The sequence below is a fragment of the Mastigoproctus giganteus genome, chromosome 10, assembly GCF_048544385.1.
Source record: "Mastigoproctus giganteus isolate SK-2022 chromosome 10, ASM4854438v1, whole genome shotgun sequence".
Taxonomy (NCBI): Eukaryota; Metazoa; Arthropoda; class Arachnida; order Uropygi; family Thelyphonidae; genus Mastigoproctus; species Mastigoproctus giganteus.
The window spans coordinates 78,069,759-78,089,217 of NC_143584.1; the positions used below are offsets into that span (position 1 = coordinate 78,069,759).

The 19,459-nt window shown below is 37.6% G+C and overlaps 1 protein-coding gene across 1 annotated transcript in view; it reads left to right on the forward strand.

Moving 5' to 3' along the window:
- LOC150079103 (AP-1 complex subunit gamma-1-like) overlaps positions 1-19,459 on the forward strand; it is a 650,293-nt gene that overhangs the window by 434,545 nt on the left and 196,289 nt on the right. The window contains 1 exon segment of the mRNA XM_090383609.1: positions 5,685-5,900. Within this exon segment, the coding sequence (XP_090239735.1) occupies positions 5,685-5,900 (216 nt within the window).

Here is a 19,459-nt window from a genome sequence, read left to right on the forward strand (position 1 = left end):
GGATCCCAAAATTCCACAAAATACCCACCGGCAAAAGGTTCATAACAGCAGGGAAAAACAGTTATACAAAAGTTTCCAGTAACCTATTGAAAGACAAACTTAAAATTATATTCAATGAAATAACTAGCACCAAAATAATCACCAGCAACAAAACATATCTAGACTACATCCAAAACAAAAACAATAAAATAAGAAGCCTATACACCTATGACTTCCAAAACCTATTCACCAGCATATCACATGACAATTTAATTAAAGTCCTTTCAGTCTACTTTCAAAACCACCAAAATAGTTTAAACTGTAACAAACAATACTGGAACGATTTAGTCAATCTCAACGTCAAAAATAACTACGTAATGATGGGAAACAGAATCTATTTACAGACCAGAGGAATAGGCATGGGATCGTGCTGCTCCAGTGCGATTGCCAACCTATACTTACACCACTTCGAAAATAACATAACAGAAGAAATCAACATATTTAGATATATCGATGACGTCCTAGTCATCAACCACGACGGTTTTGAAACACTAGCCCAAGTAATATACCCCACCGACCTCAGCATAGAACGGACCAACCAAAACAGCAACTTACAAGCATATTACCTACACAGCCAGATCACTATCAACAATAACAAAATCGAAACTAAACATTATGACAAAAGAGACCACTTCAACTTCCCAGCTATAAAGCTCATCCACTGGGATAGCAACATTGCAAAACACATATACGGAAACACAATTAGGAACCAAACAACCAGAATAATAAAAATATGCAGTAATGCAGAAAACACAACAGAAGCAATTAACAAACTGATAAAAACACTCACAAAAAACAATATACCCTACAATTATAGCAAACACCACATAAAAGCGGCCACACTTATTAATAACAAAAATTAAATATCAATATCAAAATACCTAAATTAAGGTCCGGATCTCTTACGCTCAGAGGAGGCTCGTCCTCTGACCGCACTATAATCCGGATTCCTATATTAACCCACCCTTCAAAATAAAAAATAAAAAATTAATTTGTGTGTAACGAGACGCAAGCTAACATTCACTTTACAGGAGGCTGTAAATATGTAAATAGCTATCCCCGAGGACAAAACGGGCTGTTATGCCTTAGAAAAGCTATACCGTCCCAGTCCAAAGGGATAGCAAACCAACTTATGTAAATAACAAAAAATAACGCTTGTAAATAAAATACAACCAAATCACGTTATTTTCAAATTAATGTTCACCACGGAGTTAAAACGGAAACAACCCCCCCCCCCAACCCAGCCCCACCCCGGCTGACATAGGAATTAACCCACTCATCGGATGACTTGCAAAAATATCAAGCAACAATAGACGCGACTGCGCACTCAAAACCAAACCAGGGATAAAACAAACAATGAACAGGGCTAACCCCTCATTTACTGAAAGACCACCACCGGACAGATAAGTATAGCTCCACTCGTTTATTCCGATAATTACCCGTTGGGCTTTGTTTCTCCTCTACCAGTTTGCCGAATCCTAAATTAAGTATTAAAAATTTTCAAAAATTAAAATTAAACTGAAAGACAAATTGACATAAAACTATCCTTTTTCAATGAATTAAATAATCTCACTAATAAGGCAAAACTGATAAGGAGTTAACAGAAACGGGTAATTATGAGACATTCCCTTAAAACTGGCTATCGATCCGCTCAAAGCCCCTGATGAAGTAGCGGATAGATGACCAGGTAAGGGAATGTTAGTTAGTATTGATTAATATTATTAATTAAAGTTAAAAAATTAGAATTAGAACTAACTTCTTTAGTTACTATATAATTTGAACACCACCACCACCACAGACCCCTAGGAATAGGTTAGACTTAATAAGCTAACCAAATCTCCTGTTCAGGATACACCTAATACCCTGTAGAAAATAGATACCAAAATTTAATTAACTTAACAATCAAACTAAAATATATCAAGCACGTATAATAGTCCAATTGCCCATGGCAATGACATTAACGTAGCAAGGGAAAAATTAAAAACAATCAATTAGACACTAACTAAAATAATAAAAACACAAAAAAAATATATATATATATATATAAACAAACTGGTGTTGAAAGAAAGTGCATCACCCAGGAATTTCACATTTCTATTCCTCTTTTGTGATGTATGTTACATTAATCACTAGCATCACAAATAAAATTATAAAAAAAAGATATTTATTAATAGGTAAGGCAAAGCTAAGTAATATTTGACAGGTTGCAAAATGAGCATTTGCAATCTTTATACAACAAGTTTTGGTAAACATGACAATTATGGCTGAAATGTTATCAGAAGCCCTCAATTTGCTTCAGTTTATCATTTTAAATGGAAAACAAAATGAAAAGTTCACCAGGTGCAAACTAATATTACCTGTCTCCAATCAAAATTATCTCCAGGAAAAAACCCTCTGGAGATAAATCAGCTTCAGAAAAATAGCAAAATTAGTAGCGTATCCAGGGAGGTCAAGAATGCAAGGGCAGGATCAAGATCTAGTGGGCAAGAAAGAGTCCAGGGCTGGCCGTTCAGAGAGTTTGTCGAAAGAGAGCGAGTCTTCTCATCTTTTGGGTTTTGTGCGTTAGAGTTGGGGGTGGTCTCTTTCCCATGTGACATCACTGGACATTCATCATTGGACACTGTCACTGGGGAGTGTCTTGAGAGACTCCACCTGTTACCTGGAATTTCAACCACATTCTTCAAACATCCCCGAGGCAACCCTTTATTTTTATTCTTCCGGGAAGTATTGACCATCGGGAGTGTTTCAAGTGTATGAGCCAAAGGGCTTATTCTTTGTCTAATCTTGGGTTTTTTCTTTTCATTCTCATTTACTTAATCCATGGAATGTTGACCCTTGGGATTTCAACTTTTCCGGCATGCGGGACAAAAGGCTTACTCCTCTTCTATTGTTGGGATGTTTTTTCGTTTTTATTCAGGTTTACTAATTCGTGGCATGCTGGACAAGAGGCTCCTTTTTGGAGTTCCGTAAAAATAGAAAAGGAACCCTATTAGTTTCGTCATTCTGTCTGTCTGTCCGGATGTTAGAGCCACTTTGCTCCTAAACTAGAAAAGTTAGAAACTTGAAATTTTTACCATATATGTAATCCTCTGACTGCATATCAGAAATAGTATTGAAATTTGAATCGGATTATTATTTTTGGAGTAGTCGTTCAAAAACCTTGAAAAATTGCTCGTTTTGTCACTGAAAATTTCAGAAAAACGGTCATAACTCGGAAAATACAGGAGATATCAATATCATTGTTATTTGTCATTGATCAGCACACATTAAGCTAATTTGGAGAATTTTTTTAGAATTTATTGCCCAGTGGTTACGAAATGCCATTAGGTACAATGAATGTCAAAAAATGAAACCTTTCACGCCCTCCCACAACATAATTTTTTAGTGAATTAAATTTTTAAAAATTCAGACTTATTCTACGTAATGAGATCTTTCCAACCATATATTACACTTTAAGAAAAAAAATTATATATTTTTTTCAAAGATCCGCCATTTTTACCCTTTGATTGTCGCATTTCGTAACCACTGGACATAAAATTCTGAAAAAAATCTACAAATTACTGTATACTCTCCCGACCAACGATAATTAAGAAATTATTGATATCTCTTATATTTTCCGAATTATGATCGTTTTTTTTACAAAAAAATCTCATTATGAAAAATAGCGGCCTGACAGGGCAATTTGCTTTTAAACTAAAAATAATTACAAACGTTTTTTCTGACACCACCTCAGTTATGGGAATAATATTCCATGGCAGGGAGGATTTGCGATTTATACAGAGTGAGCAGCTGTTTGGAAGAAAAGTAACGCCGAGAGCGAAAGAGAAAACCAAGTTTTTTAGATGCAGAGGAAGCACTATTTGTAATGTGCTTGTGCCAAGAGAGATTAGAAGTCAGGGTAATCCCCAAAAGAGATATATCATTTTGCCTAGAAATCAGAGTGTCACTAAAGATAAGCATAGGAGCAGAAGAATTCTTTTTGCGAGATATAAGACAAGACTGAGTTTTAGAAGGGTTGAAATCAACTAAGTTGTCTTGGCCCCACTGGAGAATTACCTGAAGATGATCGGCATTTAAGGAATTGGTAGCAGATTTTCAAGAAGTTGAAGCTGATTGAGCAGGACAAGGTTTCTCAAAATGGAAAGTGGAATGCAGTGTGCTATCATCGGCAAAACTATGGATAGGATTTCCAGTAAATGGAAGAAGGTCATTAATATACAAGAGGAAAAGAGTGGGGGAAAGAACTGAACCTTGGGGGACACCGGCATTAGTGGAGAAGTTAGAAGACAGAGAGCCATCTACCATCACCCTCTGTGAGGGTTCAGAGAGAAAACCGGATAACCAATTACTAAAAACAGTTGGCAAACTATAAGATGGAAGCTTGTTTAGAAGACCTTTAGGCCAAACACGATCGAAAGCCTTTGAGATGTCAAGAGCAACTACTTGTGTTTCACCAAATCTTTCCATTGAATTAGTCCATAAATGGGTAACATAAGCCACAATATCACCAGTGGATTGACACTGACGGAATCCATACTGGTGATCATTGATCAGACGGAAGGTTTCTAGGTAGTTTAGGAGTTGGCGGTTAATTGATTTCCCCCATTACTTTGCAATGGGACAATAATTGGAAGAGAGGGATTTATCACCCTTTTTAGGAACTGGCTATGTATAAGCAAATTTCCAAGTAGAAGGAAAAACACCTTTGGAGTAATAAAGTGAAAAAAGGTGGCAAAGAATAGGAGTAAGTTCAGGAGCACAGATTTTGAGGAAAAAAAAAACAGACTTATCCATATCATCTATGATGTGAGTTCAAAAAAAATAACTGTTCTGCACTTTAGCCTATTCCTGTTCCACTTAACCTTTTTGCACAGTATGCTTCCCATTTTCCTGAAAACAGTCAATTACAGTTCTTGTGGAACCAGTGCTTTCTGAATTTGGGATTCTGCAGTGTTGTTATCTGATGCATGTAGGATCAAGTGTTGAGTTGGGTCACCAAGTGCATGATGGTGTCCTTGTTTTAATTCCTTTGACAGCATCATCCCTGTTGTTAAGCTCTCTTATTCATCTGTCAGAATTCTAATTTTATACTTAATCTCCTCATACACTGTGCATCTAAAACACTTGAACTGTATTATTGTCTCACTACGTATGGCTTCACAAACATGCAGCAAGTAGTGCATATTAGAAAAACAGATAAATGTAGACATTTTGTGGTTAGGATACTGATAGATGTGAAGTTCTCTGTGCATTGTACATAGGTAGGAAGTGAGTTATTTTCTATATATTATATATATAAAAAAAATATATATATATATATACAGTATATATATATTTATTTATTTTTTGGGCGAGGCAGCAAAAGCCTTGAGTTCCTTGCACAGCAAGGCTAGTTTTAATGTTCCCCACCCTGATTGGCATGTTCTGAAAATTAAAGGGATATTCTCAGGACATACAATTGTATTTTTTTTTTTTTTTTTTTGTAAAATATACAGTAATATTTTTTAAAAAATTAAAAAAAACATGATTGTAATTTTGCATTTTAACACTAATGAAAAGAACATTCATCGATACCAAGTATCATCCTTACTTTGTCCATATTGTTTTATCAGTTCATAATACTTTTGAAATGTTTTTAATTTCAGGCAGGTAACTATGTAAGAGATGATGTTGTTGGCAATCTCATTCAGCTTATATCAGAAGCATGCAACCTTCATACATACACCGTTCAACAGTTATGGAAGAATCTGACAGGAGAGTTGATTACTAAACAGCCACTTGTTCAAGTAGCAACATGGTGTTTAGGAGAATTTGGGGATCTTTTGAATTCCGAAGATGGTCAAGATGCTGAACCTGCCAGTGTAAGTGTACTTTATTTAATTTAACCATATGAATATTGATATTAATTTAGACTAAGGCGCATTTAGGGCTAGAGCCTCAAGCTGCGAACAAATTTAGACTATGTATATAAAGTGCTTAGCATCATAATACACAGCCATTTCTGAATAAACAGAAAATTTTTAAGGTGGCATCGTTTTAGGTTATATCTCATATTGTGAATACCTTCACAACGAGTTGCCATGATATTGCACTACTTCGAATAAGTAACGCTTCACCTAAGGAGAAGACTAGTGTTACTTATTCTCAGATAGGTACCACCACCCAGACAGCACTGTTTCAGGGCTATTTGGCCCTTCGTCAGTGAGTGGGTAGGTACCCAAGTGATGCAATGATGGCAAAAACAGTTATGAAGTATAACTCCACAATATGAGAGATGCCTGATGGTGTATGATGTATTTAGACTAAGGCGCATTTAGGGCTAGAGCCTCAAGCTGCGAACAAATTTAGACTATGTATATAAAGTGCTTAGCATCATAATACACAGCCATTTCTGAATAAACAGAAAATTTTTAAGGTGGCATCGTTTTAGGTTATATCTCATATTGTGAATACCTTCACAACGAGTTGCCATGATATTGCACTACTTCGAATAAGTAACGCTTCACCTAAGGAGAAGACTAGTGTTACTTATTCTCAGATAGGTACCACCACCCAGACAGCACTGTTTCAGGGCTATTTGGCCCTTCGTCAGTGAGTGGGTAGGTACCCAAGTGATGCAATGATGGCAAAAACAGTTATGAAGTATAACTCCACAATATGAGAGATGCCTGATGGTGTATGATGTATTTAGACTAAGGCGCATTTAGGGCTAGAGCCTCAAGCTGCGAACAAATTTAGACTATGTATATAAAGTGCTTAGCATCATAATACACAGCCATTTCTGAATAAACAGAAAATTTTTAAGGTGGCATCGTTTTAGGTTATATCTCATATTGTGAATACCTTCACAACGAGTTGCCATGATATTGCACTACTTCGAATAAGTAACGCTTCACCTAAGGAGAAGACTAGTGTTACTTATTCTCAGATAGGTACCACCACCCAGACAGCACTGTTTCAGGGCTATTTGGCCCTTCGTCAGTGAGTGGGTAGGTACCCAAGTGATGCAATGATGGCAAAAACAGTTATGAAGTATAACTCCACAATATGAGAGATGCCTGATGGTGTATGATGTATTTAGACTAAGGCGCATTTAGGGCTAGAGCCTCAAGCTGCGAACAAATTTAGACTATGTATATAAAGTGCTTAGCATCATAATACACAGCCATTTCTGAATAAACAGAAAATTTTTAAGGTGGCATCGTTTTAGGTTATATCTCATATTGTGAATACCTTCACAACGAGTTGCCATGATATTGCACTACTTCGAATAAGTAACGCTTCACCTAAGGAGAAGACTAGTGTTACTTATTCTCAGATAGGTACCACCACCCAGACAGCACTGTTTCAGGGCTATTTGGCCCTTCGTCAGTGAGTGGGTAGGTACCCAAGTGATGCAATGATGGCAAAAACAGTTATGAATTATAACTCCACAATATGAGAGATGCCTGATGGTGTATGATGTATTTAGACTAAGGCGCATTTAGGGCTAGAGCCTCAAGCTGCGAACAAATTTAGACTATGTATATAAAGTGCTTAGCATCATAATACACAGCCATTTCTGAATAAACAGAAAATTTTTAAGGTGGCATCGTTTTAGGTTATATCTCATATTGTGAATACCTTCACAACGAGTTGCCATGATATTGCACTACTTCGAATAAGTAACGCTTCACCTAAGGAGAAGACTAGTGTTACTTATTCTCAGATAGGTACCACCACCCAGACAGCACTGTTTCAGGGCTATTTGGCCCTTCGTCAGTGAGTGGGTAGGTACCCAAGTGATGCAATGATGGCAAAAACAGTTATGAAGTATAACTCCACAATATGAGAGATGCCTGATGGTGTATGATGTATTTAGACTAAGGCGCATTTAGGGCTAGAGCCTCAAGCTGCGAACAAATTTAGACTATGTATATAAAGTGCTTAGCATCATAATACACAGCCATTTCTGAATAAACAGAAAATTTTTAAGGTGGCATCGTTTTAGGTTATATCTCATATTGTGAATACCTTCACAACGAGTTGCCATGATATTGCACTACTTCGAATAAGTAATGCTTCACCTAAGGAGAAGACTAGTGTTACTTATTCTCAGATAGGTACCACCACCCAGACAGCACTGTTTCAGGGCTATTTGGCCCTTCGTCAGTGAGTGGGTAGGTACCCAAGTGATGCAATGATGGCAAAAACAGTTATGAAGTATAACTCCACAATATGAGAGATGCCTGATGGTGTATGATGTATTTAGACTAAGGCGCATTTAGGGCTAGAGCCTCAAGCTGCGAACAAATTTAGACTATGTATATAAAGTGCTTAGCATCATAATACACAGCCATTTCTGAATAAACAGAAAATTTTTAAGGTGGCATCGTTTTAGGTTATATCTCATATTGTGAATACCTTCACAACGAGTTGCCATGATATTGCACTACTTCGAATAAGTAACGCTTCACCTAAGGAGAAGACTAGTGTTACTTATTCTCAGATAGGTACCACCACCCAGACAGCACTGTTTCAGGGCTATTTGGCCCTTCGTCAGTGAGTGGGTAGGTACCCAAGTGATGCAATGATGGCAAAAACAGTTATGAAGTATAACTCCACAATATGAGAGATGCCTGATGGTGTATGATGTATTTAGACTAAGGCGCATTTAGGGCTAGAGCCTCAAGCTGCGAACAAATTTAGACTATGTATATAAAGTGCTTAGCATCATAATACACAGCCATTTCTGAATAAACAGAAAATTTTTAAGGTGGCATCGTTTTAGGTTATATCTCATATTGTGAATACCTTCACAACGAGTTGCCATGATATTGCACTACTTCGAATAAGTAATGCTTCACCTAAGGAGAAGACTAGTGTTACTTATTCTCAGATAGGTACCACCACCCAGACAGCACTGTTTCAGGGCTATTTGGCCCTTCGTCAGTGAGTGGGTAGGTACCCAAGTGATGCAATGATGGCAAAAACAGTTATGAAGTATAACTCCACAATATGAGAGATGCCTGATGGTGTATGATGTATTTAGGCATCTCTCATATTGTGGAGTTATACTTCATAACTGTTTTTGCCATCATTGCATCACTTGGGTACCTACCCACTCACTGACGAAGGGCCAAATAGCCCTGAAACAGTGCTGTCTGGGTGGTGGTACCTATCTGAGAATAAGTAACACTAGTCTTCTCCTTAGGTGAAGCGTTACTTATTCGAAGTAGTGCAATATCATGGCAGCTCGTTGTGAAGGTATTCACAATATGAGATATAACCTAAAACGATGCCACCTTAAAAATTTTCTGTTTATTCAGAAATGGCTGTGTATTATGATGCTAAGCACTTTATATACATAGTCTATTGATATTAATTTATTGTATTGCTGTCAACAAACATAATAGTAACTATTTTGTAACATTATTTGGAACAATACTTTTTTAAAATATGGAATACTTTTTTAACAAATTTGTTAAAAAGTAATTCTTTTCTACTAAACAGAAACTGTATTTGTATTAGTTACACACCTTCCTTGTGTGTAACTAATATTTTCATTTATAGCTGAAACACGATTCTGATTGTTTCATACTATCATTCTAAATAACCTAGTTAAACTTCAAGTAATTCACCTCAAAATCTACATTGTTAGCATTAGCATTAGTAGAGGCATTTGATGCAAGAAAGCAAGCTTATGCAGCATCAGCCAAAAAAAAATAATAATAATAAATAAATAAAAAATAACCACTTCCACTTCACCCCTCTGTTCGTTCGAAATACCTGTCCAGCTGAGCCTTAAACTTATTTAGGCTATCAACTTCCACGACAAGGGATGGAAGTCTATTCCACCAACCAACCACCTGCTGGCTAAAGGCAAATTTCCTCATGTCTATCCTACATCTGTCTTTTCTCAATTTGAATTTATGCCTTCTCAGGTGATTACTCTGAGCAAGAGGAGGAATCCTATCAGTATTGAGCATGCTCAAACCATTCAAGGCTTTATACACCTCTATCAGATCACCTCGCCGGTGCCTAGTCTCCAGACACTGTAATTTGCAAAACTTCAGCCTTTCTTCATAAGAGCACCGCTTTGTTCCATTCACTAATCTTGTTGCCCTTCTCTGTACTCGTTCCAGCATCTCTACATCCTTCTTGAAATGAGCCCTCCACACCTGTATACAGTGCTCTAGGTGTGGTCTGACCATTGCCTTATACAAGGAAATAATCACCTCCTTATCCCTGCTAGAAAAATTCCTATATATCATCGAGAATACACCATGAGCTATTATTCCCGCCCTTCTGCACTGCTCAGAAAACTTCATATCTGCCTGCACAACCACCCCCACGTCCCTTTCATTCTCTACCACTGTCAGTGTAGTAACACAGAGTTGATACGTTGCTCTGGGGTTGCTGTTTCCCATATGTAGTACTTTACATTTGTCAATGTTAAACTTCATTTGCCACCTCTCAGCCCATCTGCTCAACCTTTCCAGATCCTATTGCAGTAGCATAGTGTCAGTAGTGTCCTTGACAACCCTGCCAATCTTCGTATCGTCTGCAAACTTGGACATTAAGCTTGATATACCATCATCAATATCATTTATAAATACAGAAAACAATAATGGACCCAATACTGAACCCTGGGGGACTCCACTAATAACATTAGTCCACGATGAGCAGTGTCCATTGATTACCACTCTCTGTCTTCTCCCCCTCAACCACCCCTTTATCCATAGCAGCAATTTGCCTCCAATGCCACACTGCTCCAATTTGTACAGCAGTCTTCCATGTGCAACAGTATCGAAAGCCTTTCTAAGATCCAAGTATATAATATCAAAGTTATTCCCTGCATCCAGTTCTTTTGTGACTGCATCATAGTATCCAATCAAATTGGTCAGGCAAGACTTCCCGTTAACAAAACCATGCTGTGTCTGAGCTATAACTGAAGTCTTGTGTAGATGATCCTGCAGTGCTTCTTTAACCAGTGCCTCCATTAATTTTCCAGGAACAGAAGTTAAACTAACAGGTCTATAATTATTTGTGTCGCTCTTTGATCCTCCTTTGTGAATTGGGGTTACATTTGCACATCTCCAGTCCATGGGTACTTCCCCTGAGTCCAAGGAGGCTCTCATAATTATGGCTAAGGGTTTGCTTACTTCCTTTGCTGCTTACTTTAATATAACTGGATAGATCCCATCCACCCCAGGTGCCTTTCTTGTATTTATCTTCAGCAATTTCTCCTCCACTTTACTCTCAGTTAGTAGAAGATTCTCTAGCTTACTGCCAGAGTTGAATACACCTCTGGCATTCCCCTCGCTGAATAACTCCTCATGTGTGAATGTCGATGCAAAATATTCATTTAGTTTGTTAGCTACCTGAGCAGGATCATCAACAGTTCACCCATCGATATCAAGTGGACCAATCTGATTCATCCCCTTCCTTCTAGAATTTACATAAGTAAAGAACTCTTTGCTGTTTTTCTTTGCATCCCTTGCCAAAGATTTCTCGTAATCTGCCTTCGCCTGCCTAACCTCCTTTGTAACTTGGTTACAGATCAACTTGTATCTATCATAGGCTTCTGTGTCACCTGTTCATTTGTATGTATCCCATGCATTTTTCTTCTCTGCCATATGTCTCATTAGTTCATCTGACATCCACTTAGGCCTAAACCTTGAACAATATTTCTTAGTTGGTATGTAAAGCCTAGTAGCTTCCAAGATAAGTTCTTTGAATGCTTCCCATTTTGAATTTGCTGTTGGTAACATCATCAGTTGGTCCCACTGTATAGAATTTAAATACTGTCTCAGTCCATCGTAGGCGCCTTTACGAAAACAGTAACCCTTCCCTTCATCCTTAATGGTAGTTACCTCTTTGAGTAAATCCCACTTCAGCACACTGTGATCACTGCCACATAGTGGTTCATTTACCTGCAGATTCTTAATGCATGAAGAATCACTACTGATAATTAAATCAAGAGTATTACTCCCGTTAGTTGCCTCCCGAACATGCTGATGTAGAAAACAATCATCGAATAAATCCACAAAAGCCTTGCTAGTTTGTGAGTGACCAGCCCCCAAATTCCAGTCAATATCTGGGGAATTAAAATCCCCCATTATAAGACTCTCTCATTACAGTTTCTTATTATACTCATCAAAGTCATTAGGCCTATAGCACACTCCTACTCTCAATTTTGATCTCCCAATGCTTATGTCACACCAAACTGACTCGACACTGCACTGTCCAGCAATGTCGACTGGCTTGACTTCCTTGGATTTTATGTATTTCTTAACTAATAGCATAACCCCTCCTCCCTTCCTACCCTGTCTATCCTTTCTGTAGACATTGTACTCCCCAAATCCAGTTCTGCATTCCTTATATCTGGTTGTCACCATGTCTCTGAAATCCCCACAATATCTGCCTTTGATGTTTTGAGCAAATTCATCAAATTTATTTACTAAACTCCCAGCATTGGTGTACACGCAAGTATACATGTACCTGTTCTTTTTCTTAGCTACCCTAACACAACCTATGCATTTATTTGTACCCCAATGATTCCCAGCAGTCTCTGAACTATCCCGCATCTTATTTTCCAGGCTACTGCTCATTCCAATAGAAGCAGTGCAAGAATCACTTTCACCTCTGCCAGTGGCTACTGTTAATCTATTAGTCCTTGTATCCCCCCAATCTAGCAGTTTTCCGACCCACCTAACACTTCCTCGATAACATCAGCAAACATTCTTGCACCCTTTCTATTTAAGTGTATCCCATCCCTGTAGAAGCAGTCTCTCCTGTTAACAAGTACAGACTAGGCTGAAAAAAATTCTACCCCTTGAGCCTTGCACAATCCTTCCAGGGCCGAATTGATCGACAGGGCTCTCATCATATACTCCCTCCTATCATGTCTGGGTAGAATTGCAGACACTTTCAAATTCAACCCTAATTCACAGCTTTTTTTCAACAGTGACCTGTACTTGTTAAGTAATTCTGCCAGTCTCCTACTCTTAATATCATTAGTGCCAATGTGTACAACTATATCACCTTTTGTGACCTTAAAAGATGATATCTGCTCTACAATGTCATCGACCTTTGACCCTGGCAGACATACCCTGGTCCTGTTCCACCTATCCTTTTTACAAAGCATGTTTCCCTGACAGTAGAGTCACCAACAACTACTAGTTCCTTTGGGACCAGCGCATTCTGCCTTTGGGGCTGCCACTGTGTTGCGCGATGACCGAGTGCAAGCTCTGGCATTGGTGTGGACAGCTGAGAGCCTGATGGGCCCCTCACTTTTAATGCTTCGAGGGCATCCACCCTGTCCATGTTACATGTTGCATGTAACATGGACAGGGACAACATTGTTACATGTTGATTTATAAAGGATAAATAACAAAAGTGAAATTCTTCTGTATAAACTAACTGAAAATTGCCCATTTTCAAAATGCATTTCATAGGCCACAGGCAGAGGTGAAAATAACTCGTGCACTGCTTCTATTCAAACGTGCTGAAAGCAAGGTGTCAGGGATTTCAAGGCCTCCTGCAAGTCATCATGGAACAAGTAAATACAAGGGCGCTGTGTGTTAGGGTAACTAAGAATGAAAACTGGTGCATCCAATCCTAGGATCATAGTAAATAAATTTTATGAATTTGAAGTGCTGGTTGTCATCAAATGTAGACAAAGTGGGGATATCAGAGATGTTTCATTCAGATATAAGAGATATAGAATTTGAATATGGGGAGTACAATGTGTACAGAAAGGACATAGGGTGCAGTGTTACAGGTCTTGCAGCCCCGGAGAATTTCCCCAACTCTGCAATGATCTTTTGTAATAAAATACAGACTGTAAAAGCCAGAAAAATGTAGATTGTAGTGTAGGTCTGTTGTTCATCTGGTCTTTTTGTTGTTTGGTCCTTGGAAGACCAAGGTCCTCCATTGCCTGTCCTATTACCATGCGGATGTGGGCCAGGCAGTAGGATCACATAAGTCTCTTGGCAGTATTTAAAAGCATTAAAAACTTAATTGTAGAGAACCGATTTTTTTACACTTTGGAGATGGTGTGAAAGAAAATGTAGATATTGGCCTGTATTTGTTTTTTTCTTATAGAATTTTCTTTCACACACACCCGTAGTGTAAAAAAATCAGTTAAATACTGCCAATTACTGGATGATTTAGTTCTTGAGCTAAAATATCTTACTGAAAAATTCACAGCTAGAAAATATCCCATCAAACTAATCCAACAAATTATTTCAACTGTTAAAGGTAAGATTAGTAATTGAAATGTTTCTAATAACTCAGTTATAAAAAAAATCCAGTATGGGAAACATTCGCATTGTCCTTCCTTACCATTGCCAAATCGCTAGACGATTACGTCATATCTTTACTAACACGGTTTTTCTATAATTTTTTCTGCTTATAATAAATTAAGAATCCCTTTTAACAAATATAAAGAAACCCACATATATGACACTAAGGACATTAATAACATTGTTTATTTAATCAAATGTGAACCCGATTGTAACGCATGTTACATCGGAAGTACTACCAATAAATTTGAATTATCCACCATCGCAAACACATGCACTTACTACCACATTAATAGTTTCTGGGCACAAGAAGGAAATACTGAACTGTCTCAGCATGTACACACTCATAACTACAGCCCCTTAGTTGATGCCCCAATAAGCATTATCAAATTAAATTCAAACTATAAACTCCTATATGAAATCCTCATAATAGAATGGTACTGTCTCAATGCCGATCTTGACGTCTTAACAACAAAACTTCTGGTTTCCTTGTCTTCCATTTGGAATCTCATGCGTGTTAAATTACCACATGTTCAGCAAAACATTTCAGGTACTTAAGATCCACAGTAACCTTCTGCCCTTCATTTTAACCTCAACTGAAGATGAATCTATCGAAAGTCCATCGTTCACGACTATTGGCCTTATTCCTTTTTTAATTTTAAGATATTTTATTTATACAGTATTGTAATTGACAACTAGAGAATGATGTGGTGCACCTCACCCTCCTCTGGGTTGAGTTTTTTTTTTTTTAAGTTATGCTTTCTTCATCACAGTTCTTAACTTCTGATTTTAGTTTCAATTACAGATTTTCCACACCACTGTTTCGTAATTCATGTAACCATATCGGATTATTGAGGTGAGTGCCGTTTTTATTAAGCTTTGAATAAGTACATATTCCCTGTCACGAACTTTGGCATTATAAGCTTTTGCTAACTGAAATCATGAAAGTGAAGAATTATAAAGACTCAGGGATCAGTCAGATATGAAGTTCTCTGAGAAGTGCGAACAGGCTGCCAGGACAACTCATAGGGTTTTGATAATAATAATATACAGGAATTTTGGTAGTAGTTATAGAGGTTATTTTCCCATTGTATAAGGCATTGGTCAGTTCACTTCTTCAGTATAGGTCTAGATTCCTAATTTTAGGAAAGATGTAGAGCTTCTGGAATGTTCACAAAGAAGGTCAACAAGATTGGTGAGTGAAACAAAAGGGTTCTCTTACCAAATGAACTTGTCAGATGAATTAATTAGACATGTGACAGAGAAGAAAAATGCATGGGATACATATAAATTAACATGTGACACAGAAGCCGATGATAGATATAAGCTGGCCTGTAACAAATTTACAAAGGAGGTTAGGCAGGTGAAGGCAGATTACGAGAAATCTTTGGCAAAGGATGCAAAGACAAACAGCAAAGAATTGTTTACTTATGTAAACTTTAGAAGGAAGGGGATGAATCAGATTGGTCCTCTTGATATCGATGGTTCAACTGTTGATAATCCTGCTCAGGTAGCTAACAAACTAAATGAATATTTTGCATCAACATTCACACAGGAGAAATTGTTGAAAAGAAACACAAGAAAGGCACCTGGGGTGGATGGAATCTATCCAGTTATATTAAAGGAGGCGGCAAAGGAAGTAAGCAAACCCTTAGTCATAATTAGAGTCCTGAGTCCAAAGAAGTTCCAGAGAGAGCTTCTTTGGACTCAGGGGAGGTACCCGTGGACTGGAGATGTGCAAATATGACCCGAATCCACAAAGGAGGATCAAAGGGTGAGACATGTAATTACAGACCTGTTAGTTTAATTTCTGTTCCAGGGAAATTAATGGAGGCACTGGTTAAAGAAGCATTGCAGGATCATCTAGACAAGACTTCAGTTACAGCAAGGACACAGCATGGATTTGTTAAGGGGAAGTCTTGTCTGACTAATTTGATTGGATACTATGATGTAGTCACAAAGGAACTGGATGCAAAGAATAACTTTGATATCATATATCTGGATTCAACAGTATCAAAGGCTTAGAAAAGCCTTTGATACTGTTGCACATGGAAGACTGCTGCACAGTTTTCCATGGAGCTGTGTGGCATTGGAGGCAAATTGCTGCTATGGATAATGGGATGGTTGAGTGGGAGAAGACAGAGAGTGGTAATCAATGGAACCTGTTCTTCTTGGACTAATGTTATTAGTGGAGTCCCTCAGGGTTCAGTGTTGGGTCTGTTGTTGTTTTCTGTATTTATAAATGACATTGATGATGGTATATCAGGCTTAATGTTCAAGACACCTCCGTAGCCAGGTGGGAAGGAGCAGCAGTGTGTAGCACACGCTTCTTGATTAGACCAGGATTCGAGCCCGTCACCACCAAATACGGAGGATGCGGAAAGGTCAGGGAATGACCACCGCATATTCCCGGAGCAGTATGGCCTTAGTTGCTAATGCTCCTAAAAAAAAAAAAAAAAAAAACAAATAACAACAAGTTTAATGTCCAAGTTTGCAGACGATACGAAGGTTGGCAGGGTTGTTAATGACAGTACACTGCTGCAACAGGATCTAGAAAAGTTAAGCAGATGGGCTGAGAGGTGGCAAATAAAGTTTAACATTGACAAATGTAAAGTATTACATATGGGAAGCAGTAATCCCAGGTTAAACGTATCAACTCTGTGGTACCACACCGACAGTGGTAGAGAATGAAAAGGACCTGGGGTAACTGTGCAGACAGATAAGAAATTTTCTGAACTGTGCAGACCGTCTGCAAGAGTAGCTCATGGTGTCTTGTCAATGATATACAGGAATTTTTCTAGCAGGGATAGGGAGCTGATTATTCCCTTGTATAAGGCAATGGTCAGGCCACACCTTGAGTACTGTATACAGGTCTGGAGGCCTCATTTCAAGAAGGATGTAGAGCTGCTGGAACGAGTACAGAGAAGGGCAACAAGATTAGTGAATGGAACAAAGGAGTGATCTTACGAAGAAAAGCTTAAGTTTTGCAAATTACAGTGTATGGAGACTAGGCACCTGCGAGGTGATCTGATTGAGGTGTATAAAGCTTTGAATGGTTTGAGCATGCTCAATGCTGATGGGATTCTTCCTCTTGCTCAGGATAATTGCCTAAGAGGGCATAAATTCAAATTGAGGAAAGACGGTTGTAGGATAGATGTGTGGAAGTTTGCCTTTAGCCAGCAGGTGGTTGATTGCTAGAACAAACTTCTATCTGTCGTTGTAGAAGTTGATAGCTTAAATAGATTCAAGGCAGAACTTGACAAACATTCATTTGGAGCGAGTGGATGGATGAAATAAGGGGTTTTTTTTTTTTTTTTTTGGCTGATGCTATAAGCTTGCTTCTTGCATCATGTGCCTTTGCTAATGATAATGCAAAGCAGACTTTAGTTATGCAAATTGCAGCTTCTGGAGACTAAACACCTGTGGGGTGATCTGAGTGAGGTGTTTAAGGCTTTGAATGGATTGATCAAGCTTAATGCTAATGGGGTTCTTCCTGTTGCACAGGTGATGCACGAGAGGGAATAAATTTAAATTGAGGAAGGATGGGTGCAGAATAGAGTTATGGATGTTTGCATTTAGCCAGCAGATTGGTTGATTGAAGTGTTTTTTTTTTTGTTTTCTTTTTTGACTGTATAAGCTTGCTTTTGTCCATCATTTGCCACTACTAATGCTAATATTAGAAATGATTTTAAAAGACAAACTTTATATTTAACATATAAAATGGCAAGAAGCAAACCATTTCTTATCAACATAAACTTCATTTTCAGTTGCTTAATATTTGCACGAAAAAGTTAAAAAATTGTTAGAAATTGGAATCGTGTGCAGTAATCCTAATTTTCCAGATTAAATGTATTCTGTCTCTCTAAGTTCCATATGTTTGATATTTCAATGGGTGTTTTAGTGTTTAATAGTTGGGTTTTCTCTGAGCTATTGCAAATGCTTCCATAATATGAAGTTTGTTCATTAATTAATTTAGTTAAACTGTAACACTATTAGCTTAAGGTTCATTTAGAAAGAGGCATATGTGAGGTGAATTATGCTAATCTTGCATTATTATTGAAGCTGTAATGGTGGTAATATGCACCTCATTAGATATGCATGTAAAAGCAACTAATTTAACAGGACATTCTTCTTAACAGTTTATTAACTATACTTAGTTATTTAAATCATCTATTTTATAAGAAATTTTACTTGAATTTTTTAAAAAAAATTTACCAATTTTCTAGTAAGAAAGAAAAACTAGTTTAATGTTGTTATTTTGAAAACCATTCCTCAATTTATCCACTAAAGTGCTGTGGTATGGTAGAGAAACTATTGTATTATAATTTCGAAGGGGGTTTGCTTGACGGGTTAGTCACTTGGAAGTTTATGTTTCTGTTATTTATCACTTAGTAAAAGGAGGACGAAAAGACTCTTTCTTTAAATTTAGAGCTTAGGTACTGTAACTAGTGTTTTGAGGGAAAAGATTTTGGTTTTGTATAAGGTGGCTACATTTGTCTTACACAGTTTTTAAATTTTTTCCGTGAGCCCAGTTGTGATGTTACCAAGTGAAAATTCTAAATCGTAAGCACTCAAGGAAGTAATCACAGAAAGAACTAAGATTTTTATTCCAAATAAGAGATATTGTTCATACTTTAGACCTTGGTGCATGTCAGATGAGCTGATCAGACTTAGTGTTAAAGAAATGTGTTAAAGAAATGGGATGATTATAAAGTAACAGGGCACACCTAACCCTACAGCAAGTATAAACTAATCTGCAATCAGTCACAAAGGAGGTTAGGCAAGCTAAGACAGATTATGAAAAGTCTTTGACTCAGAATACAAAGAAAAGTAGCAAAGAATGATTTTAGCATTAGTTGAAGCATATGATGCAAGAAAGCAAGCTTATAGAGTATCAGCCAAAAAAAAAAGCTTCCCATTTCATCAATTTGGTCACTCCAAATGTTTGTCTAGTTCAGCCTTAAATTTATTTAAGTTATCTACTTCCACAACAACAGATGTAAGTCTGTTCCAGCAATCAACTACCCACTGGCTAAAGGCAAACTTCCGCACATCTGTTCTATAACTGTCTTTCCTTAAGTTGAATCTATACCCCTCAGTTTCCAGGTTTTTATTCAGCCTGCTCTAGCCAT